General features: G+C 27.4%; 7 protein-coding genes across 7 annotated transcripts; 3 read left to right on the plus strand and 4 right to left on the minus strand.

Annotated features, from left to right (window-relative positions):
* Positions 1-287: 287 nt before the first annotated feature.
* On the plus strand, positions 288-650 carry GO595_004308 (nitroreductase family protein; the record flags this gene model as incomplete). The annotated part of the gene is made up of 1 exon (XM_067917426.1): positions 288-650. One exon carries the CDS (start codon positions 288-290, stop codon positions 648-650), a length of 363 nt encoding a protein of 120 aa, XP_067775432.1.
* A 383-nt stretch (positions 651-1,033) lies between these two features.
* On the minus strand, positions 1,034-1,351 carry GO595_004309 (Synaptobrevin family protein; the record flags this gene model as incomplete). Its single annotated transcript, XM_067917427.1, has 1 exon — positions 1,034-1,351. The coding sequence occupies one exon, from the start codon at positions 1,349-1,351 to the stop codon at positions 1,034-1,036; it is 318 nt and encodes a 105-aa protein (XP_067775433.1).
* A 1,000-nt stretch (positions 1,352-2,351) lies between these two features.
* On the plus strand, positions 2,352-2,615 carry GO595_004310 (iron-containing alcohol dehydrogenase; the record flags this gene model as incomplete). Its single annotated transcript, XM_067917428.1, has 1 exon — positions 2,352-2,615. The coding sequence occupies one exon, from the start codon at positions 2,352-2,354 to the stop codon at positions 2,613-2,615; it is 264 nt and encodes an 87-aa protein (XP_067775434.1).
* Positions 2,616-2,653: 38 nt separating this feature from the next.
* GO595_004311 (iron-containing alcohol dehydrogenase) lies at positions 2,654-3,541 on the plus strand (the record flags this gene model as incomplete). The annotated part of the gene is made up of 1 exon (XM_067917429.1): positions 2,654-3,541. One exon carries the CDS (start codon positions 2,654-2,656, stop codon positions 3,539-3,541), a length of 888 nt encoding a protein of 295 aa, XP_067775435.1.
* A 586-nt stretch (positions 3,542-4,127) lies between these two features.
* On the minus strand, positions 4,128-4,673 carry GO595_004312 (uncharacterized protein; the record flags this gene model as incomplete). The annotated part of the gene is made up of 1 exon (XM_067917430.1): positions 4,128-4,673. One exon carries the CDS (start codon positions 4,671-4,673, stop codon positions 4,128-4,130), a length of 546 nt encoding a protein of 181 aa, XP_067775436.1.
* A 5,458-nt stretch (positions 4,674-10,131) lies between these two features.
* GO595_004313 (Ras-related GTP-binding protein D) lies at positions 10,132-11,019 on the minus strand (the record flags this gene model as incomplete). Its single annotated transcript, XM_067917431.1, has 1 exon — positions 10,132-11,019. The coding sequence occupies one exon, from the start codon at positions 11,017-11,019 to the stop codon at positions 10,132-10,134; it is 888 nt and encodes a 295-aa protein (XP_067775437.1).
* A 308-nt stretch (positions 11,020-11,327) lies between these two features.
* GO595_004314 (uncharacterized protein) lies at positions 11,328-12,698 on the minus strand (the record flags this gene model as incomplete). Its single annotated transcript, XM_067917432.1, has 1 exon — positions 11,328-12,698. One exon carries the CDS (start codon positions 12,696-12,698, stop codon positions 11,328-11,330), a length of 1,371 nt encoding a protein of 456 aa, XP_067775438.1.
* Positions 12,699-25,256: the final 12,558 nt, after the last annotated feature.

Raw genomic sequence — 25,256 nt, forward strand, 5'->3', positions numbered from 1 at the left:
TCCCGAATCTAAACCTCCGCTAGGAACGATGTCACTTTATACTGGCCATTGATCAGCGGAGGATTGTTCGAGATTTCCAAGCAAAAGTTGTACCCAATGATATTTTGAAGAAAGTCATTGAATCAGGACTCAAAGCACCTACACATGATCATTTAAGGAATTGGGAATTTGTCATTCTTCAAGATTCCAATGACAAGAAGAAGGCTCTTCAATTCATTGGAAAAGGAGTCAAACCTCAGCTGGAAATCCTTAAACGAGTTCTTGTTGACGGCACCGCCCAACAAAAAATGTATGCAGATGCGATGCCCAAACAATACACAATGCTTTATAATGCATCGCATCTTATATTGCCATTCTTTAAGACAGCTCCTGATCTCATGAAACCTACTTCTGTCAGCTCTTTTAATCCAATTTCTTCTATTTGGTGTGTAATTGAAAATATGTTTCTAGCTGCAACTGCAGAAGGATTGGCTTGTTCAATGAGAATACCTGTTGGTGATGAAGGATTAAAAGTAGCAAAAGAAGTTGGAGCACCAGATGATTATCTTTTGCCTTGCTACATCGGATTAGGATATCCTGCAGATGACAAAACTGTTGTAGAACAAGTCGAGTATAACGTTGACGAAAAAATGCATTTTGGTAAATGGTAATCTCTCTGAAATATCGCACAAGAGAAAATTGGAAAAGTATTATATGTATATTTTGTTTATTCGTGGAAAAAGCATTGTAACTGTTAGCAATGTTTCGTCAAAAAAATAAATGCATTTTAGTGAAGTGCGTAACGAATATATGAAATGCAACACTTAGTTCTACATACTTCATTAAATAAAAAACGTTCTGATTTATTTCATATCACATGTAGCAATTTTTATCGCTGAAGATATCCTTAAGGTCTCGAACCCACCAATTAATGCACTGAACATTTAATGAAACTTTAAAACATTATTCTTTGTGTTTAAATAACTTTTCCTAAAACTATTATAAAAACATATAACAATTTAGAAAATTATAAAAATATAAAAATAAATTATGTTTAGATCACTAATGAAACCAGGAAATAAATCAACGCTGAAATAGAAATAACTGTCGCAGGCCTTCCATACGTGTTCCAATAGTAATATCTGTTTAAATTTGTCGCGTCAGATGCAAACATGCTCGCGCCTTGCCCAAGTTTCTCTGAAAGATCTCCGATGTCACTAAGCATTTCTTCACGAATAAGTGCTGTCTTAACATTGTTCGCCATAGCTGTTTGAACATCATTGAGTTCACTTTGAAGTTTACCCATTGATGCGTCAGCTGAGATTTTAAGATGTTGTGCTCGTAAAGCATCAAGTGTTGTATGAAATTCCATAAAAAACATACTCACGTTCTGCTGCTGAAACAGATTCACCATATTCATTATTAAAGCTTGCGTTAACGTCATCAAGCATTTGAAAAGCTGTAGAAGGTGGGAAATTAGGATCTGTAACACAGGATGAGAAAAATTCTCCATAAACAGAAATATAAATCGTTCCATTGGTCATTTTAAAACTGTTTTTCGGTGGTGAGTTTTGGTTGATTTGTGAATAAAATCGTTTCGCTTCAGTTTTAAGCGATGAAGCATTTGAGTCATCGTCCATTGTTGATGTTAAGATGAGGGAATCACTTAGTCTAACAACATGAATGAAGTAAATTGGCATTTGAAAATCGAACAAAGATAGTCATTTTATTTTGCGTTTATTTGACCAAAACTGACAGGAGGACGTTAAATACTTTCATTTTATTAAAAAAAAAACTAAATTTATATAAAAGAAACTTGAGCAAGAAAATTAAGAACTTCAAAGTTCCAGTCTCAAAAGAGTTTGGACACAGAAAACAATTTTTTAAAAAAAGAAAAATTATCAATTATTAAATCTCAACAAAGAAAAAAAAAAAAAAATAGGAAATTGAGAATATGAAGCCAAACATAGATGAGAGTGTGAATTAAAATTCAAAATTTTGAGTTTAAATCAAAAATAAAAGATTATCTTAATTTTTTCAAAATATTGAATTTAACCATTAATTTCAAGAAACCTTTGCATTAATATTGGATTTCTATGAAATGATTCTTCGCTTTGGTAATTGTTGTAAGTTTCTGTAAAAATATTTTTTATTGAAAATTGAAGGTTAAAATCTTCTTCTATTAAAAAGTTGAATTTTTTTCTTTGAGTTTTCAGAAAGCGTGAAAAGTGGTGAAATATTGAATTGTACGCAAAATTGAATCCGGTAGATAGGCTTTGATAAACGACGATAGCCATTTCAGTATCTTCGATAGGAATTGATAGCGCTTTTTTGGTCGCCTGCAATCATTTCACTTTGGAAAAAACATTCCTATGGGACGTTTTACACTTCCACGTGATCTTTATCATGGCAAAGGTGCACTTGCTAACTTAAAGAACCTTAAAGGTAAGCGTGCAATTGTTGTTACAGGCGGCCACTCGATGCAAAAGTTTGGTTTTCTTCAAAAGACCATTAATTATCTTAAAGAAGCAGGTATGGAAGTCGAAACCTTTGAAGGGGTTGAAGCAGATCCATCAGTTGAAACAGTTATGCGTGGAGCAGAAGCGATGCGCAAGTTCAATCAGATTGGATCGTAGCTATTGGTGGTGGTTCACCAATTGATGCAGCCAAAGCCATGTGGGCATTTTATGAATATCCAGAGACCACCTTTGAGTCACTTATTCAACCTTTCAACTTCCCCGAACTTCGTACTAAAGCGAAGTTCTGTGCTATTCCATCCACATCTGGCACAGCCACCGAAGTTACAGCCTTTGCTGTTATCACAGATTATCATAAAGGCATTAAGTATCCACTTGCAGATTTCAACATCACACCCGATGTTGCCATTGTTGATCCTGAACTTGCCGAGACGATGCCCAAGAAACTCACAGCACACACAGGTATGGATGCACTTACACATGCCATTGAAGCATATGTCTCAACACTTCATTGCAATTACACAGATGGTCTTGCACTTCATGCCATCAAACTTATTCATGAAAATCTCATTAAGTCATTTAATGGTGACATGAATTGCCGTGCGACGATGCATGATGCGCAATGCCTTGCCGGTATGGCATTCTCTAATGCACTTCTTGGCATTGTTCATTCTATGGCACATAAAACAGGCGCAGCATACAGCGGCGGTCACATTATCCACGGGTGCGCTAACGCTATGTATCTTCCTAAAGTTATCAAATACAACTCTAAGAACGCAGAAGCCGCAGAACGTTATGCTGAAATTGCGCGCTTCATTCATCTTCCAGGCTCAACCACAGAAGAACTTGTCGACTCACTTATCAAAGAAATTCGCCAAATGAATGTCGAACTCGAAATTCCTACGTGCATCAAAGAATACGAAGGCGGAATCATCGACGAGAAGGAATTTCTTGATAAACTTTCAGCAGTTGCAACTAACGCAATCGGCGATGCATGCACAGGCTCTAACCCACGCCAACCAACACAAGAAGAAATGGAGAAATTACTTCTCGCAGTTTTCTATGATCGCGAAATAGATTTCTAAAGAAACAAAAATTTTTCATTTTCTTTATTTATTTATTTATTCATTTATTTTTATATTTTAACAAATTCATTACTTTCATTAAAATCTGCTGCAAATGGATCTTCGTCAACATTCGCTACGTTTAAACCAGCCGAAAATTTGTTCGTTGTTTCACCAAATTCTTTGACTTCTTCGGCTTCTTCGATGTTTACACTGTTTGTTCGCTTACGTATTTTGATTCGAATTAACAAAATAACCAACAAAATAACAATAACAACAGCCAAAGCAACACAAACACCAATGATAATTCCATTTTTGTTGTTTTGCTTTTCATAATTTTGATATATCAGTGTATAAAATCCATAATAATAAGTTTCATAAAAAGAGAATTGAACCACAATGTATGAATAGTAAACAAATGATGTGTCAATATAAGTATATTCACCTTCGGTTACGGAAAGTAAAGGACTGAATGTAACAAATCTGCTTTTATATTAAAATTAATGATGTATGTTAAACAATTAGTTAACATTGAGCAATCTCTATAAAAAGCACAGCAAAAATTTCAATTTACATAAAAATTTGGCCAATTTTGTTGATTTATTAATTAAGCTGGTGGTCTGCGGAAAACCATCTGTATTGTTGCTCCCTTTGGAATGTCGACAAACAATTGATTTAGATCGATGTCAGCATTCTTCTTGTTTTCTCGCTTCTCCATTGCTGCGTTCTTAAGTTCCATGTATTTTTGTTGAAGTTTGTCAGCTTGTTTTGTAATTTTTGCAATATTATCTGCCGTTTTCTTGTTAACATTATTAACTTTATCAATGTTTTCCTTCTGGAGCTTAACAAGATCATCAAGAAGAATACTTATAGCATTCTTTTGGATGTTACTTGTATTACTAACACGATGTTTATTTTGTCTTTCAGCCCGAATAGTACCACTTTCTTCTGTTAAAGCAGCACACTTATCTTTGTATTCTTCTAGTTGTTTTTCAAGTTCTTCAATTATGCTTAAATTGTTTTGAATTGTATCTCTTAATTTTTGAATCTTAGCGTCTTGCTTTGCTTTATCATTATTTAACTTTTCTATTTCTTGTTTAGCATCTTCAAATTCTTTCTGGAGCCTTTGAACCTTCTCTGCTATCTCTCCCATTTTTACTGTCAAAAAGTAAAAAACCGTTAAATGTTCACAAATTTTACCCTTTAAAATTACGCTATTTTTTGAATGAAAACGATCAAGTCGAACTCAATGTTTGATGGAAAGCAAAAGCACTTCCAAAGCTACACCATTATCCCAGATAATACATAATAAAAGCCTTGGTTATAAATACATCAGCATGGAAGTTCTTATTAAAATGCAAAAGGTCGTTTTCAAATTAAATGAAGATAATTTGAATTCTTCCATTCTAAAAATAATAAAATTATATGATTTAAATTTCCCATACACATTTAATATTGTAATTTGTAACTTGGTTTATTCCGCATTTTGTTCACAGAAGAATGTAAATGATATTTATTTAAATTATTTAGAAATAATTCAAACAAAAGAAGAAGAAATAAAAAGCAATCAAAAAATTTTTGAAATTTTTTATAATTTTTTATCTAAAATCAAAACGCAAGAAGCATATTATTTAATTTATCGGATGATTGAACGAAAATTTGTTGATTCAAATATAACTACAAGCTTTTTTAAAAAATATGAAGAACTTTCAAATGATGATTTTAAAATTCATAAGCAATTAATCAAAGAAGGAGTTAATCCAAGTAAAATTGCAAAAATAATTCGAAATGATGAAGTAGAAAAACTTCAAGAAATATCATCACAATCAAATTTTGATTTTAATCAAAAAATTGAATCATCACTTTATGAAAGATGTAATTTTATTAATAAAGAAAATGTTACATTAATTGATTATGCAGCATTTTTTTCATCAGTTAAATGCTTTAAATATTTACTTGTGAATGGTTCAAAAATAGATAATGCAGGTAAATATGCAGTTGCTGGCGGAAACGAAGAAATTATTTATTTATGTGAACAAAATCATTCATCATTTGAAGATGCATATAAAACAGCAATTCAATTCCATAAAAATAAAATTTTTCTTTATCTTTATGATAATAACTTTGAGAATATTGAACAAGATAAACTGATATGTTTTTGTATTAACAGTGGAAATTATGAAATTCTATCATTTTTGGAAAAAGAAGGTTTGGAAAGTGATGATGACTTAAGTGAATCTGCAAGAACCGGGAACTTATATCTTGTTGAACATTTTCTCCATAAAAAGAAATTTCCAAAAGATATAATATTTAAAACCGTAGAATCACAAAATTTAGAACTTATTCAATATATTCTTTTTCAACAAGGAATTGACATCAATGCTAAAGATAAAATTTGTTTTAATAATTTGGTATTTCAAAATAATATTTGGAAATTATTTAAATCATTTAATACAGCACTTATATGTGCATCTAAAAATGGTAATACAGAAATAGTTAAATTACTTCTTGTACAAAAAGGAATTGATATCAACATTAAAAATACTTATTTGTTATATTTAAATTTTATTTATATTATTTTATATTTTAAAATATTATTTGGAAACAATTTAAAATATTTACGATGGCACTTATGCAAGCATCTATGTTTGGTAAAACTGAAGTAGTTAAATTACTTCTTGAACAAAAAGGAATTGATGTTAATGCAAAAAATATTTGTATGTTTTACTTTATGATTATTTTAATATTTTAATATTTCAAAACAATATTTGGAAATTATTTAAATCATTTAATTCAGCACTTATGGCCGCATCTAAAAATGGTCATACAGAAATAGTTAAATTACTTCTTGAACAAAAAGGAATTGATGTTAATGCTAAAAATATTTGTATGTTTTACTTTATGATTATTTTAATATTTTAATATTTCAAAACAATATTCGGGAATTATTTAAATTATTTTGGACAGCACTTATGAAAGCGTCTAAAAATGGTCGTATAGAAGTAGTTAAATTACTTCTTGAACAAAAAGGAATTGATGTTAACATTAAAAGTATTTATTTTCATTATTTAAAATTTATTTTATTAATTTTCTATTTCAAAATAGTATTTGGAAATTATTGAAATTATTTTATACAGCACTTATAATAGCATCTAAAAAGGTTCGTATAGAAGTAGTTAAATTACTTCTTGAACAAAAAGGAATTGATGTTAATGCTAAAAAATATGTTTATTTGTTTTATTTGATGTTAATTTTTAAAATTTTATCCAATTTTGAAATAATATTTTGGATTTATTCAAACTATTTTATACAGCATTAATGTATGCATCTAAAAATGGCAATACAAAAATTGCTAAGTTACTTCTTGCTCATGAAGGAATTGATGTTAATTTTAAGGGTATTTATTTGTTTTATTTGATATTTATTTTAATAATTTTTGATTTCAAAATGATATTTGGAAATTATTTAAATTATTTGATACAGCACTTAAAATAGCATCTGAAAATGGTCGTACAGAAATAGTTAAATTACTTCTTAAACAAAAAGGAATTGATGTTAATGTTAAAGATATTTATTTGTTGTATTTAATGTTAATTTTACAAATTTTATATTTCGAAATAATATTTCGAAATTATTTAAATCATTTAGAACAGCACTAATGAGAGCATCTGATAATAATCAAATCGAAATTGTTGGATTACTTCTTGAACAAGAAGGAATTGATATTGATTATAATGATTTTTTCTTTTATTTGGATGGTTTTATAAAAAATTTATGTATCTAAAATAAATGTGGGAATTAATCAAATTACATAAAACAGCACTTACTTTAGCAGCCAGTAAAGGAAATAAAGAAATTGTCAAATTACTTCTCGAGCAAATTGAATTTGATATTTATCCAAATGGATTTTATTAATTTCTTATTATATTTACTTTAATAATTTAATATTTATAACTATATTTATTCTAATATCTTGAAACAGCACTTTTGTCAGCATCTCAAAAAGGTCATGTAGAAGTAGTAAAAATACTTCTTGAACAAGAAGGATTTGATATTAATGCTAAAGATATTTTTTAATTTTATTTTGGTATCATAAAAATAATTTAATATTTTAAAATAATATTTGGAATTTGTTTAACATATTTGATACGCCACTTATTAAAGCATCTGATAATGGTCATACAGAAATTGTTAAATTACTTCTTGAACAAGAAGAAATTGTTATTAATGCTAAAAATATTTATTTATTTTATTGAAAATTTGTTTTCACAATTTGATATTTCAAAATAGTACTTGGAAATTATTTAAATTATTTTGGACAGCACTTATGAAAGCATCTGAAAATGGTCAAATAGAAGTAGTAAAATTACTTCTAAATCATAAAGAAATTGATGTTAATAGTAAAAATATTTATATACTTTGTTTAATTTTCGTTTTAATAATTTAATATTTTATAACTATGATTGGAATTCATTTAAATTTCATCAAACTACAATTATTATTTTAGCATCGAAATATAATCACACAGAAATTGCAAAAGATCCACAAAAATTATCATTGGTTTCTAGCTACATCGAAATAATTAAGTTACTTCTTGGGCATGAAGAAATTGATATCAATACAAGAGATATTTATTACATTTGAATAAAGCGAATTTTAATAATATTTAAATTCAAAATAATATTTGGAATTTATTCAAAACAATTAAAACTGCACTTATTTTAGCTATAGAAAATGGTCTCATAGAAATCGTCAAATTATTTCTTGAACATAATGATATAGAAATCAATGCTACAGATGTTAATTTATTTTATTTAGTATTTCAATTGACAATATAACAATTCATAATAGTATTTGGAAATTATTTAAAATATTTAAAACAGCACTTATGTGGGCAGCCCAATATTGTAATATTGAAATCATGAAAATTCTACTTGTACATAAAAATAATGATATAAATGCTAAAGGAATTTATTTGTTATGCAAAATTATTATATAAATAATATTATGATTCAAAATAATATTTGGAAATTATTCATATTATTTAAAACAGTACTTATGGTAGCATCTCAAAATGGTTATACTAAAGCAGTTGAATTTCTAATTAAACAAGAAGGCATTGACATTAATGCAAAAGATGTTTAAATATTTTATTTAAAATTTGTTAGCATGAAACAGTATTTCATAAGAATATTTGGTGACTATTTGAATCATATAAAACAGCACTTATGTTGGCTTCTGAAAATGGCCATATCGAAATTGTAAAATTACTTCTCCAACGAAAAGATATTGTTATAAATGCTAAAAATATTAATTTGGTGTGTTTAGAATTAGTTTTTAAAATATTGTATTTCTAAATATTGTATGGAAATATCATTAATTATTTAAAACAGCAATTATGTGGGCATATGAAAATGGTCATACAGAAATATTCAAATTACTTCAAGAGAAAGGATCAATATATAAAAGAACCAAATAATTTTATAATAAACACTTATTATGTATAAATAACAAATATTTGTTAAAATTTTGAAATTTTATAAAAATCATTCTTCAAAAAAATTAAGAATTCATCAAAAATCATAAATTATTAAAATGAAAGAAAATTTTTTATCATATTTAAAAATTAAAAAATTCCACAAGTTAAATTCTTACCAAAATATTTTGATGCTTGAATCGCTGACGGAAAAATTTGTTCTACGCCATCACCTGTCTTTGCTGAACATAGAATGTAGCCAGCGAATTTTTGGGAAGCAACGAATTTTTCAATTTCTTTTTCAGAAACATGCTCTAGATGACCAGGCTCATATAAGTCAGATTTTGTTCCAACTAAAATTATGCAAGCCTTTTCACAAGACCGCTTGATTTCAGGAATCCACTTTTGGGTTAGATCACAAAATGATTGCCGAGAATCAAGTGCAAAGCAAAGAAGAACGACATCTGTTCCGTATAGCTTTAAGTCTAGGAATGGATCTTGGCTCAAATACATAACCTAAATGTTTCGTCTCCATAGTCATAAATTATCGTATATCCTTCAAATACGTTCGGGATATAACGCGTCGGAAAGGTTTAGTATCCAAAACAAATACAAGGCATGTTTTTCCAACACCATGACTTTTTCCAACAAGAGCGATTTTCAAGTCCCTTTCTAAACTATCCTCGTTTTTTTATGCACTTTTGGCAACATAAAGTGTGCAGCAACCTAGTTATTTTTTTTTTTTTTTTTGATAACGAACAATAGACTTCGTTTAGTGCACTGTAACGATAGAATTTTAAGATATTAGGGAAAAACTCAATAATTGCATTTGTTTTCGCTTCCCACACTACAAACTTATTTCAATCACTCGATTTAGTATTTTTTGGTGTATTTAAAAATATCATAAATCATCTCGATAATGAAATAGAAGAAAAAAAAAATAATTTGAATGCATAACCAAAATTCTAAAAGCATATGAGCAAACAGCAACCTCTTTTAATTCATATTTACATTAACTCTACCAAAAGACAGAATTATACATCTCTTTCATTAAAATAAGTTCGATATTTTATTTTTTTATCTATAAATCATTAACTAAATAAAATGAAAAACTTTTATTTAATTCGAAATTTTATTATAAATTTTTATTCAATGATTTCATAATTTTTTTAATGGAATGCAACAACACAAGTACATTGTTCTTAGCCGTAGCTATAGGAATTCTATGCGAAGATATTCCGACAAGAATCACGTCATAAGTGGACCAAAAGAAGTGTACAAATGTTCCGTCCTTAAGTTGCACTGATGCCGTCGGCTGCGAATTCCGCGCTTCCATTGCCGCAGCTGTTCCAACGAACATATCCACAGCATCGTGTGCAGCTGCAAATTGTTCTAAGTCAATCAGTGCCTCATCGAAGCCGAGAAAGAAGATGCGCGACTGCAAATCGACTAAAAATGCATGCGACAAACCTAATGAGTGAATAAAGTTATTCATTTCTTTCATAAGAAGTTCTTTCTTAGGAATAAGGCTTTCAACAAATCGACTGATATGAAGAAGTGCTGAACCATCTGTAATGGATGCATTATGAATTATCGAATTTGGGAGCTCGCTACTAATTTGGGATGTAATATTGCTCAGAATGCTTTCGCCGTTTTGAGGATCTAAAAGATCTACTTTATTAAGGAATACATGAACTTCAAGTGATGGAGATATTGAATCACGAATGTTATTAACAGACATAATTAGATCTATGGGGAGTTCATCAGTACAATCTAATACTAAAACAATCCCTTTACATCCAGAAAATATGGATAAAGGATTACTGGAAGCAAAGAAATCTGGACAATCAACAATTTGGAATTTAATCATAACATTTCGTATTTCTGCTTGAGTGCCTTGTGAGTCATTGGGTGATATTTTGAATTTATCTGTTAATTGACTAAGAATAGAATATTTCCCACTTCCTTGATTTCCCACGAATACAATTGGACCTAAGTCAATACAATTTGGGAATGACACCATGTTTATGTTTTCTTCAACAAAATGTGTATCGAAGTCACGATAAATTTCATTAAAATAGCTCATTTGTATGTCACTTTTTAAGAATGAACGTTAAGTCATAGCACGACCGTTAAGTAGACAAGTCAAATTGTTTTTATGCACTTCTTCTTCTTCTTCACATATTAAAATATTTTCTAAAGAATTACATGTAATTTAACATTTGATATTAGGTTAGACATCTTGTAACGCATTTTAGAGCCACATTCTTTTTGTTTGATCATTTTTTTCCATTTTTTACAAATCAAATAAAAAAAAGTCAGAAATAATTTCTAATTACTTTTAATATAATTTAAATCATTTGGCGTAAAACCAGAGTATTGTGTGGCGTAACCTTTTGCTGTTTCGATCATTTCCTTTTCTTCCATTGATGTATCCTTCATTTCATGACCGGGCATTGTTCTTATCAATGACTGCAATTTCTTTACGTTGAGCATTAATTCCTTATACGGACCTTGCAACAAATGCGGAACTCCGTTGTAGCATCCTTCCATTCTTTTTATTTGATTAAGTAAGCATTCGGTGCGATTAATTGTTTCTTTTAAGTTATCAAACTTGGAAAATTGGTTTGCTGAAATTGCATTATCAAGAAATTCATTAAGTTTCGAAAGGTTCAAAGGTTTTGGTAACTCATTAATCATTTCTTGTGTTACTTCATTATTATCTTCTTGTACATTGTTATCATTATAATTCATTTTATTAACTCGGAAATTAAATTCTTTTGAAAATTTGTTCCCATCAAAAAAATCCGAATAACCAAATTGATATGGAATAACTCGATTTTTATGAATGAAAAGAAGTTCATGCTCAGAAAGTTTAAGTATACAACGTAAATCTAAATTATTAAATTGATGAATTTTTGTTCGAATCAAACTGTTGTTGAAGACGTTAAGTTGGATGAAACCGTTAGTGACAAAAGTGTCATTTGATGGGAAATAAACTAAAGCGATATGCTGAACGGGCATGGAGACAATACAAGGCGAACTAGAGTTATTCCAAAATTTAGCTTGGCTTTGAATTTGATCATTTTTAGTATATTTATTAGTATCACTGTTATAAAGATAAAAAACATTTTCGGATGAAGAAAAGATTAGTGATAAATTGGGAGTAAGAAGGCAATGGTTTTGTGGAGTTTTTTCTTGAGGAATATTACCAAAATCATATTTGTAGTTAAGAGGTGGAAAGATATTCCAACCATTGGATTGTACTTTTGCAATAACTGGGAAATGGGAGTTGTATTGGTATATAGAATTATCTTCTGTAAGGACGTAAAATATATTTGGAAAATTATCGTCTGTTTCCAATTTGAGGATTTGTGAATTTTCTGGTACACTAAGAGATTTTACATGGGCAAGCTGCTTGTCGTATATGTCAATAATTGATTTTTTTTGTTTTGTTGAAACTGCAAGAAATTGATTCATAAAAGGATCAAAGAAGAAACACACCGATGCAACCCCTTTGATTTCTTGTTGTTTTGTTAATAGTTTTGAAGGAAAGAATGGATCAACATTTTTATCTAAGAAATCATTTTTTAGATTTTTAACTGAAACTAAACCAAGACGATCCTTTGTGAATAACGCAATTTTGTTTTTGTTGCATGATATAGCACCGCCCATATATTCGTCTGGGCCATGATTCTCCATTTTTCTGAAATGTGATGTGAAAAGAAAGCTTTTTTCTTGATTAAGTCAACCACTAATCAAATCAAAAATACACCATTTTTCATTCTCTATTATCAAATCGGTTCAATATTAAGTTATTTAAAAATAAAAATAAATAAATCCTTGATTTCTTTATAATAAAAAGGAACTATTTTGTCATTTACAAAATGATTCTTTGCGTATAAAAAAACCTTTTTGAATTACAATTAATGAACTTATTTTTTTAAGGATTTAACAAGCATATAATGTACGAAAAACATGGCGGTAAAATTCATGAAAAATGTATGAAATATATATGCAACCAATGAAAAAAAATTGAAACCTTTTCAAAGAGCCCAATATACTTCTGTCAAGATACACAATATCTGCTACAAATGTTAAAAGTTTTTCTAATTGTTTGAAAGTCATTCCAAAGAGATCAATTGATCTGACAGATGTTATTCCCAAAATAACTAATAAGATAATACAAATTAATGCTATCGCTGATTATATTTTATAGGAACTAGTTCTAACTTCATGAAGTTTGATTTCAAAAATACAACTTTAAAATCACTTCAGTAGAAAACTCTACAACAAAAAACAGTTTTCAAACGCATTTTTTACATAAATTTAATTAATTTTTTCGCTTAGTTCATTGAACATTTCCAAGAACTCAATTCCTGCAGCTTCGCATTCATCGTAATCGCAAACCAAATTTTCTATTTCATCCAAATCGTTATTCACCAAATCGAAAAATATTTTCAGATGTTCGTTATTCATAGCCACGCATTTTAACATTTGTAACAATTTGCACAAACAAATTAATGAAAAATCTCTCAAAACGACAAACTTAAGAACTTTTTGCAACATTTTCGGGTGAAATCTGTTGAAATCGAAATATAATAAAAGTGTTTTAAATATTTCGATTTCATCATAAAATGACGATTTGTCCATAATCGAAAGTAACCCCTCAATGAACTCGTCGTTCACAAATTGATGCCAAATTTCATATTTTACTCGAAACAAGTTCATAATCGATGGAATAATTTTGTAATGATTTTGTATTATTAATTGATATAATATTTCTATGCAACATGGAAAAGTAGGAATGATAGTGATCAGTTCAGCCAATTTAATGGTAATGCTGAACCTGTTATATCGAAGAAGTCGTATGAAATTTTCTTGGATGTAATCAATGTTAAACGGTTGAACATTTCGCTCAACAATTTCTTTGGTAATTTCAAGAACAGAAGTAATGATAAAACATTTGTCTGTGCGTTTGAAGAAGTTGGAAAAGATATAATTGATATCTAATAAAATATTAATATTGACATATGGACTAAAGATAAACTCCCGTAGGAAAAAAGGTGATCGTTGTGCCGAATATAAAAGGCTGTTATTGGAAAAATTATGAATAAAGTCTGTTGCAATTATGAGTTGACAAATTTCCGGGAAATGATGGCAAAGTGATTGAAAAAGTAAAAGGATATTTGAAAATACATACCTGTTTGTGGTGGTAGTAAGAATATGAAGAAAAAAATCGATTAATTGTGGAGAATTTTGAAAATGATTAAACTGAAAATTTGAAGCCTTTGATAAACGGGAAACAGTAGAAAGATATAAGTTAGCGTCTGGATTATTTGGATCTTCAATTATTTTTTGTAAAAAAAATGCATACGGAAAATCGATTTCTTGGAAATAATCATCTAAATGCTCGGAATTGTTCATAATTATTTTTTCTAAATGAGTAAGAGATGAGGTAACATCTTGACCATTGATAATTGAAGTAATTAAATTTTTAATTCTTGTGATTATTCCTATGCGTGTATTTCTGGATTCCTTTTGTGCTTCCCTTCTTGTGGTTTGATAATCTTCATTCTCCATTTGGTAATGAAAAATGGGAAATCACTTGCTGAAGGCGGCCGTTAATAATAATACTTTTGAAACCGTTAAAAAGTTTCATCCTTCACAAAAAGCCGTTTATTCATGAATACTGCCAATCATATGGTTCTTGTGAAACTCAACGCTTTATATAATGGAGGAAAATGGTACACTCTTTCAACCGGGGGCAATCGTGCCAAATTGCCATTTTCAAATGAAAGAGATCTCTTGCCTATCGGCCGTTTGCGATGTAAAGAAAAACCGTGGACGGTTACATTCAAAGGATAGATTCGGGGGGCCCAGAAGGGAACTTTTCTATGAAATTGAATCTTTGAGCCAACATCCAATTTATTTATTCCTTTTCCAAATGGTAGGCTTAAACATGGGTCCTTCAAAAATCCCATGCTTTGAGTTTCCTTGAAGTGTCACTTTTTAGAAAGAAATAATTTTAAATTTGATAAGAAATTTTATTAAATAATTAATAATTCTAATATTCAGCTTTATTTAAATTGTTAAGAATAAGAAATTTTTGTTTCAAAATAAGATGAAGTGACAAATTAAGGTGTGATTTTTTCTACTTTTTTTTTTTTTGATTTTTTTATGCAATGTTAAAATTATTATGAATTGCGCTGCATGACTAGAAATCTACTTTGCTATTACTTTAAAATGCCTAGTTATTTTTGTTAAAAGTTAAATGAGAAGATGAAAACAAACTCTTTTTCGATTTTTCATTATTTCTGATAAATTCTATGATAAATACTTTTTAAATCTGATTATATTAATACATTCAAGTAGGTAATATTGAATTTCATATCTTATTGAAATATATTGGCATAATCCAAAGATATTATCATTTTTAATTTTGTTGCGACAATAAGCGGTTATATGACCCACCCCCGTCTCTTCTTGTTTGCCGACCAATTAATGATAGAAATTAACGAGAAAAAAATAAATGAATTAATCTCAATTCTCTGTATATAAAATTGAGTACTTTCCTCGAAATAATATATTTCAGTTGATGTATGCCATATATATTTAATATATATAAAATTATATATATAAGTTTATCAATAGCATCTTCAAAAAAATTTAAATACGATACATAGAGATATCGTATTTATCAAAAAATCATCATATTCTGAGAATGAGTTCTCAAAATGCATCGTTCAATCAAGAAACACTCCAAAATATAGCACAAATGACATAAAATAATTTGATTGTGCTAATTATTATGTTTTAATTTTTATTGTTTATTGAAAAAAACAAATATTTTGAATATTACAGCATTTTTTGGATAATAAAATATTTTTATTTTCATTTTTCAATAAAATTTATAAAACAAGGATTCTAAGTTGTGCTAAAAATAAATATTTAAAATAAATCAGGTCGCCACTTTATATAATTTTTTCATCAATTAAAAAAAAAAATGGGAGAAAAAAATGAAAAATTTGAATGATTTTTTTCCTGGTGGGTTTAGGGTTCTCAAATCAATACAATATAAAATTCATCATAAATTAATCATGAATGACTGGAAAAAATAAATTTTTTTAAAAAAATCGATTAAAAAATATATTTCATGAGTTTAGGAAAAAAAAATCTGTTTTTTTGGGAGTTGAAGTACCTCTTTTCGAAACTGTCAAAACAATCGTTATAGCGATAGATTTCATTACAGTCTTTGTGTGTGCTTAAAACAAAAAAGAAGAATTAAATTCATAAAATACGAATAACAAAGTTTATTTGAGAAATATTTTTAATTCAATCATATTTTTTTAAATGTTTAACTTCCTACGTCTCCAATGACGACGCATTGGGTTTTGAACATGACGAACACCGGTCATTTGTCTAATGAACTGTGGCATTGGACGATTCTGCTTGATTTTTTTAGCAAGGATACGCTTCATTCTGAGGGTTTTGTGGGCTGTCATTACAGTAAAAGGTTCGACTTAACCGTTTTATTTTCGGTTGGTTATATCCCAGAAAAAAAACAAGAAATGACAAAAAAGCTTAACCAACAGTGCACAAAACTTAAAAAATACATTCAAGCAGAAGACTATACTAAAATTTCCAATCAGCTACCGCCTTTTATTGAGCTTCTAAATAATACAATTGATGAAAAGAGGAAGACAAACCAAACCATTTCACACTCATATTCAAGCGCAATAATATCCTCTTTTTCTGTAATAAAAATGCTTGTTAGAGCAAACAAAGTTTTCGATAAAATCCGTGTGTCAAGTGATTTTGCAAGAATTCCAAATAAAATCAGAGATATTGTTTTACATGCGCCATTGGTTATGAGTGATAGTGATTTTTATAACACAGTTTGGCAGAAGTCAGTTAAAATTGTAACATTTTTACTCGATTCTTCTAATGTTCATCTTTGGCATGATGCAATTCAACGCACGTTCTTAGCGTCACCATGCAATGTTAACATACTTCAAGAGCCACGTATATTATCTGATCGATTTCGTTTTCTATGTAATTACATTTTAAAGCGAAAGCCACAAATCATTACTGTTTGGTGGGAAGTCATTAGTTCTGTCATTCTTTCGCTTTTTATTCCATATCCAGTTATATCACTTGATGGTAATGTTATTCCCATGAATTGTTTAGATGGGCATTGTCCCAAATCAGTATTTGATGATGTTGTTCGTCTTTTTAAGAACGTTAATGCTCGAAATGCATGTCTTCTAAAGAAAGAATCACCTAATGATGCAATCTCATTAATATATCTTCTTCTTAATTTTAATGAATTTAGTAACGATTCGATGCTTGAATGGTTTGCAAAGTTATGGATTCCATTATCCAAAGATAATTTTGAGAATTGTGAACCATTTTCATTATTTAATATATTTGCAACACTTGCTCCAGAAATAATAACATCATTTATGCAATTGTTTGCGAAATATGTAACATTTAAATTACTTGATAAGCGTAATCGTAACCAAAAATCGATGCTTCGTTACTTTACAATATTACGTAACATTTGGCGAGGACCAATTCAAGTGTTAAAGATCGAAGAACATTATCCCGAAATTCTTCGAGCGATTTACAAAGAGATATCACAATATTATCCTGCTGCAGCGTTAATAATATATTTAACTTTTTGTTTTGATGCTAAAATTGTTGATGTTCGTGCATATAAATTCTTACTTCAAACAGAAAGTTTTGATAAAGAATGGAAAGCGATTTCATTAATATTTATTGCATTAATGGGCGTAGCTATTTCACCTTTATTATTTGAATTCGATGTTAATCAAGCTAAAGAATATTTCACTTTCTTATTAAGTAAGAAAAAGAGATTAAAAGAAGAAACTAAAGAAACAGAAATGTGTATGGAAATGTTTGATGATCCATATTCATTAATTAATGTATTACCAAATGATCAATTTGGAGAAACAAAAGTTAAAATCCAACAATTAATTGATAATAATTCGATTTGTTTATTAGAATTACATTGTGATTCTTGGAATTCTGAATTAGCAATTAGTTTTTCATGTATATTAATGAATTCATTTCCACAAGAATTCCAATTTGAAGTATATGAATGTTTTATATTTATATTATCATTTGTTCAAAACCTTTTATCATTAGATATCATTAAAAATAAATTCGTTGTATGGGTTCGATTTGTTACACCAATGTTAAATTATTTATTAACACAAAACTCAAGTATTAAAATTCTTTATTCATTAAACTTAGCAATAGAAAAATTAGGTTTTTATATCTCTGATGTTTCCAATTCGATTATATGGGTTGAAACTATAATGAAATATTTATGTTCGAAAAATAGTATCATTGCAAATTCAGCAGCGAATTTAGCATATCAATCAGTATTACAATGTCCACCAACATCATTTATATTAATACCATTTTTAACAATTATATTATCATTAAATATATCGAAAACTACCAAAAATTTAATGCATAACTTTAATGTTACTGCATATACTATATACTTTGAGAATTGTGATTTTCCAATACCTTCACAATTAGGTGATATTTATTCACAATGGGATGAGAATCAAATTGATTCTAACATGTTAACTAAATCATTGTTATTAATTGATCCTATTAATAAACATTTATTCCTTAAAGCAATACAATTAACAATCCAAAAATTACCGGATGGTTCATATCCAATCTATAATGTAATACCAATGTTCATTAAAGAATTATATGTCGATAAATTCTTTTTAACTGATTGGATAAAAGAATCAATTTTAAACATGAAAATTAATGAAAGTTCAATTAATAATTTCCGAATGATTTTATTTCTAAGTGATTTACAAGATTTAATATTACAAAAGTTCCCGAGTTTTTATAAGGAATTTATAATGAAAATAGTACCAAATCTCCAAGATCAAACATTTTTACGTTCTGCTTTTGATCTTATAGCTAATTTCAAAGAAGCTATCATTGAATTCTTCTTAATATTAAAACAACGGAAATTAACAAACATGTCAATTTTATTTGATTCAATACCTTTTACATTATATACTAAATATTTACCTTATACTATTGATCCAGAACAACTTGATTTACATTTTACAATTGAAAATAAGTATTTAGTATCAATTAAATTTAATAAAGAAGAATCATTTGATTTTTATACACATTCATTAAATTCTTCAATGCATTTCCATGTTGATCCATTTGAAACTAATGAAGAAAAATGGTATAATATAAATAATAATAAATTAATACCTATAACTGAATCAAAAACTTCAATTTCAAATGAAGAATTCCAAAAAGAAGAAAATCATCAACTTTTATTATGTCTTCAAGATGTATTTCCGATACCTCAAACAACAACAAATAATTATCCGACAAATATTAAACCAGCGGAAATACCAACAAATGTTATTGATGAAGAACAATTTTTCAACACATTTAAAGAATTAACAAATAATAATAATAATAACACAATTGAAAATTCATTTATTTCATTAACATGTTCAAATGAAGCTTCACGTTCTTTCTTTACTACATTTTGTGGTAATGATATACATTATATTCAACGAACGCCATTATTTAAAGTAAAGATTAACTCTGTTTTCTCTGCGCCACGTTATGAACAAATAAAAATCGGCGTTTTATATGTCGGTCCTGATCAATTTGATCAAAAGAGTATCTTAGCAAACACCGAAAAGAATTGTTCACAACGATTTAAAGATTTTTTGTTTTCATTAGGTTGTTTTATAGACATAAGTACACATAAAGGTTATAATGGTAAACTTTCCGGTAATGGTAAATCTGTTTATTATTGTAATCGACAAATGGAAGTAATGTTTCATGTGTCAACATTATTACCTGATGACCCTAATGATGAACAAAAGATCGACAAAAAAAGACATATCGGTAATGATCATGTTCATATAGTATGGTGCGAAAATACTTTGGGTTATGATACTTCTGTAATTTCTTCCCAATTTAATGACGCTCATATTATTGTGTTCCCTTATCCAAATGGTTTATATAGAGTTATCGCGAAAAGGAAAAATCAAGAATTGAACTTCTTCCCATTGCCACCGGATTCAATTGTAGGGCCGAAAGAACTTGGATACTTCGTAAGAACAACAGCTGTAATCGCGGATAGAGTGGTAAGAAAAGAAAATGAAATGAAGCCTCACGAATACTTCGAAAAAGTTTTCGCTACATTGGTATCTGATGTATGAAATAATTTGTTATATGATTCGAGGAATTAATTAATAATAATAAATTTTCTTGCGCTGGATTTATTTTGTTTTTAAAATATTTTAAGAATTATTTTTTGTTTTTACAAATGAATAAAATTTCGAACAAACAAAATCAACTGAATTAAATAAATTTATATATAAGCTCGAATTTGAACTCTTTACATTACTAATTTTGTTTGTTTTACATAGCGGTTAAAACAATATCTTTGTTCTTCATACAAATATTGTCACATATCTTCATTTATGGAATCCAATAGGATCACCGAATTACAAAAACTTATACAACTCGAACAAATTATATTTAATTTATCCATAAAAAACCTTGATGATTCAGTTCAACAAACAATCTGTTTACTTGATAAATTTTACATTTATTCAAGCTGTGATATTATTTGCTCACTTATTAATTTTGCATTTTCATCTCTTATGCAGGAACACGAAATATATCTTAAATATTTACAATTAATTCAAGAAAATTTAAATGAGATTAATGATGTTAATATTATAAAAAAGTTTATTCGAATAAACTTTGGAATTAACTCACAAGAATCATATTATCTTATAGGTAAAATAATTGAATCCGATTTAATTGATTCTTTATCTGCCAATAATTTAAGTACAAAATATTTTTCACACTACAATTCAGACCCAATGCTTCCAGAATTTTATAAAGAAAATTATGAAGAACTTAAAAAGAATAATTTTGAACTTCATAAGAAATTGATTAAAGAAGGAGTTAATCCAAATGAAATTGCAAAAATAATTCGAAATGATGATATAGAAAAGCTTCAAGAAATATCATCTCATCCTAAATTTAGATTTAATCAAATTATTAAACCTTCTCTCTATGAAAGGTGTTCTTATATTAATCAATCTAACACTTTATTAATTGATTATGCTGCATACTTTGGATCGATTAAATGTTTTAAATATTTACTTATGAATGGCGCAATAGTAAATAACACAGGTAGATATGCAATTGCAGATGGAAACTTAGAGATAATTCATTTATGTTTACAATATCATTCAATATTTTCGTACGCATTTGAAACAGCAATTAAATTTCATCGTAATGATATCTTTAAATATTTTTATGAAAACCAATTTGAACGGTTACAAAATAATAAAAATATGTATAAAGGTTTGGTAGAAATTTGTTTAAAATATAATAACTTTGTGATTATTCAGTTTTTGATTGAAAAAGGAATGAATATAGATGAAAATATTATTAATCTATTTGCATCATCAGGAAATTTATTCCTTGTGAAACACTTTCTTGATATTTACCCAATTCCAACAAATATTTTGTCATTTGCTTCTAATTCCGGAAATTGTGATCTTGTTAATTTAATACTTGATTATGAGGGAATAGACATCAATAATATTTATTTGAAAATTTTGGTGTTTTAAAATAATAATTGGAAATTATTTAAATTATTCGATAAAGCGTTTTTGCTTGCATGCACCAAAGGTCATGATTATATTTTTCAAAAACTTCTGAGACAAAAATCAATTAATATAAATGCTAAAGATATTTATTTCTTTTGTTTAAAATTCGTTTATATAGTTTTATGTTTCAAATTAATTTTTGGAATCTATTTATATTATTTAGAACAGGTCTTTTGTTGGCATGTCAATATGGCAATTTTGATATTTTTGAAAAACTTCTTAAACTACAAGGAATTGATGTTAATGCTATGGACTTTTATTTGTTTCATTTATTATTAATTTTAATATTTTAAGATTTAAAAATGATATTTGGAATATATAGAAAATATTTAATACAGTTCTTACACTATCCCTAAAGAGTTCAATCAGAATATTTAAATTACTTCTTAAACATGAAAAAATTGATGTAAATGTTAAAGATATTCATATATTTTAATTAAAATTTTTTTAGATTTTTTAATATTTCAAAATAAAATTTGGAAATTATTTAAATAATGTGATACAGCACTTTTAATCGCAGTTGGAAATGTGTTATGCCCTTTAACCAAATTACTTCTTAAACATGAAAGAATTGATATTAATGCTAAAAATATTTTTAGATTTTATATAATTTTTTTTTTCGTTTATTTAATATTTTTAAAAAATATTTGGAAATTATTTAAATAATATGAAACAGCACTTATTATAGCTACTAAAAATGCTCGTGTAAAAATTGTTAAATCTCTTCTAGAGCATAAAGGAATTGATATCAATGCTAATGATAAAATTTATATGTTTAATATGATGTTATAAATTAGTGTTTGGAAATTATTAAGAATATTTTGTACAGCACTTATTTATGCATCTAATAAAAGTTGTTATGAAATAGTAAAATTACTTCTTAAACAAGAAGGCATTGATGTCAATGCTAAAGATATTTATTTGTTTCATTTAACATTTATTTTAATAATTTGGTATTTCACAATAACATTTGGAAATTATTTAAATTATTTAAAACAGCACTTATGAAAGCATCTGAAAACGGTAATACAGAAATAGTTAAATTACTTCTTAAGCAAAAAGGTATTGATATTAATGCTAAAACAAATGAATATTATAATAATTCAATTTTTTAAAAAAGTATTTGGAAATTTTTCAAATTGTTTAGTACAGCACTTATTTTAGCATCTGTGAGTGATTACATAGAGATTTGCAAATTACTTCTTGAACAAGAAGGAATTGATATTAATGCTGAAGATATTAATTTATTTTATTCAAAATTAATATTAATAATTTTATATTTCAAAATAATATTTGGAAATTATTTTAATTATTTAATACTGCACTTATTTTAGCATCTGCAAGTAATCAGATAGAAAATGTTAAATTACTACTTGAACAAAAAGGAATTGATATCAATGCTAAAGATAATTTTTTTCCCAATCACTTAAAGATTCAAAATAAATTTTGGAAATTATTTAAAATATTTCTAAATCCGCTTATGCGTGCATGTTGTGGTGGTTTTTTAAAGATGGTTAAATTACTTCTTGAACGAAATGATATTGATATTAATGCTAAAGCAAATAATAACTTTAATTGTTTAATATTTCAATATAACATTTGGAAATTATTTAAATTATTTGGTACAGCACTTGAGTGTGCAACTTTCAATGGCAATGTAGAAATAGTTAAATTACTTCTTGAACAAAAGGGTATTGATATTAATCCTAAAAATATTTATTTGATTTACACCTAAAAATTTTAATTATTTTATATTTTAAAACGATAAATGGAATTGATACAATTTACTTAAGACACCACTTTTTTATGCTGTCAATAATAGTAAAACAGAAATAGTTAAATTACTTCTTGAACAAAAAGGAATTGATATTAATGCTAAAGATATTTTTTTTTCCAATTTCTTCATGATTCAAAAAAAAATCTGGAAAATATTAATATTATTTTTATCAGTACTTATAACCGCTTCAGCAAAAAGTAATAACGAAATAGTAAAATTGCTTCTTGAACAAGAAGGGATTGATATCAATGCAAAAGACAATATTAATAGCAAAAATTTTGGATTTCAAAATAGTATTTGGAAATTATTCAATTTATTTCGAACAGCACTTATTCGCGCCGCAGCAAACGGTCAAACAGAAATAGTTAAATTACTTCTTGAACAAGAAGGAATTGAAATTAATGTGCAAAATATTATTTATAATAAATATTTAATATTGCATAAAAATATTTGGAAAATATACTATGTATTTAGTACAGCACTTATAGCAGCATCCACAAAAGGTAATTTTGATATAGTTAAATTACTTCTTGAACAAAAAGGAATTGATATTAATACTAAAGATATTAATTTATCAAATTTAATGTATGTTTTAATTTCTTTATATTTCAAACTGTTGTTTAATTTTTATCCTTATTATTTATGACAGCATTAACTTATGCTTGCGATAGAGGTCATAAAGATATTGTAAAATTATTTATTAACCAAGAAGGAATTGATACTAATATTAAAGAAATTAATTTGCTTCATATGAAATTTGTTTTGATAACATGGTACAAAATAATATTTGGAAATTAATTAAATTATATAAAACAGCAATAATGTATGCATATAAAAATGGTCATAATGAAATCGTTGAATTGATTAAAGAAATAATATAAAAAATAAACACAGGTTTAGCAGTGGCACACCCACCCATTTAAACCTTAAAACAGTTTTTGGAGAGCAAAACAGTAAAAAATACAATTGTATATTAATATATTCACTTCATTCTAATCATAAAGTTCAAAGAGTTGCACAATTCGAAAGAATAATGCATCAAAAGATTCAACAAAAACGAAATATTTCACGTAAAAAGAATTTTAAAACAGATAATAAGTTACAACAACAAGAATAAAAGCCTCAACAACAATACACACAAATACCAGTATGGAACAACATCGTTTTTCCTAAAAGTATTGATACACAACAGCAACAAAACAAAATTGTGCCATTAACAAATCCAAATAATATTACGCCGATTAAAAAAAGAAGATTTAATACAAATCAACAACAAAATAAAAGTCAATTAAATAAGCAAGCGCAAATTAGAGCTTCACAAGAAGCTGCAAGAAAAATGACAGATGAGTTCTTACGAACTTTACCACATAGAGCTGAGCCTTTAAAACAACAAAACGTTTTGAGGTAAATGTTGGGATAAAAAGTATTAAAAGTAATTTGTCTCCTGATATTCCATTGCCTTTAAAAAAGAAACTTTACGTAAAGTGATGTTTGTGTTGTGATTAAAAAATTTTAGTTTATTTTGTTATTTTTAAATGTTTTGTTTTATGTTTAAACAATTTTAATGGAAAAAGTAAATAATAAAATAACATTTGTCGTTGTATGCAATTGGTTTTTTATCATTTATTGGTTCTATTCGAATCGAACATCTGTTGTGCATTGGTGTTGTGTGGTATTTAAAAAGTAAGACCGATATAATCCAAATTTCCATATAAACCATAAAAAATTATAATATGATAATTTTGCGAAACATTATGT

This window comes from Histomonas meleagridis (genome assembly GCF_020186115.1).
Source record: "Histomonas meleagridis strain 2922-C6/04-10x chromosome Unknown contig_26, whole genome shotgun sequence".
In the NCBI taxonomy this organism is placed as follows: Eukaryota; Parabasalia; order Tritrichomonadida; family Dientamoebidae; genus Histomonas; species Histomonas meleagridis.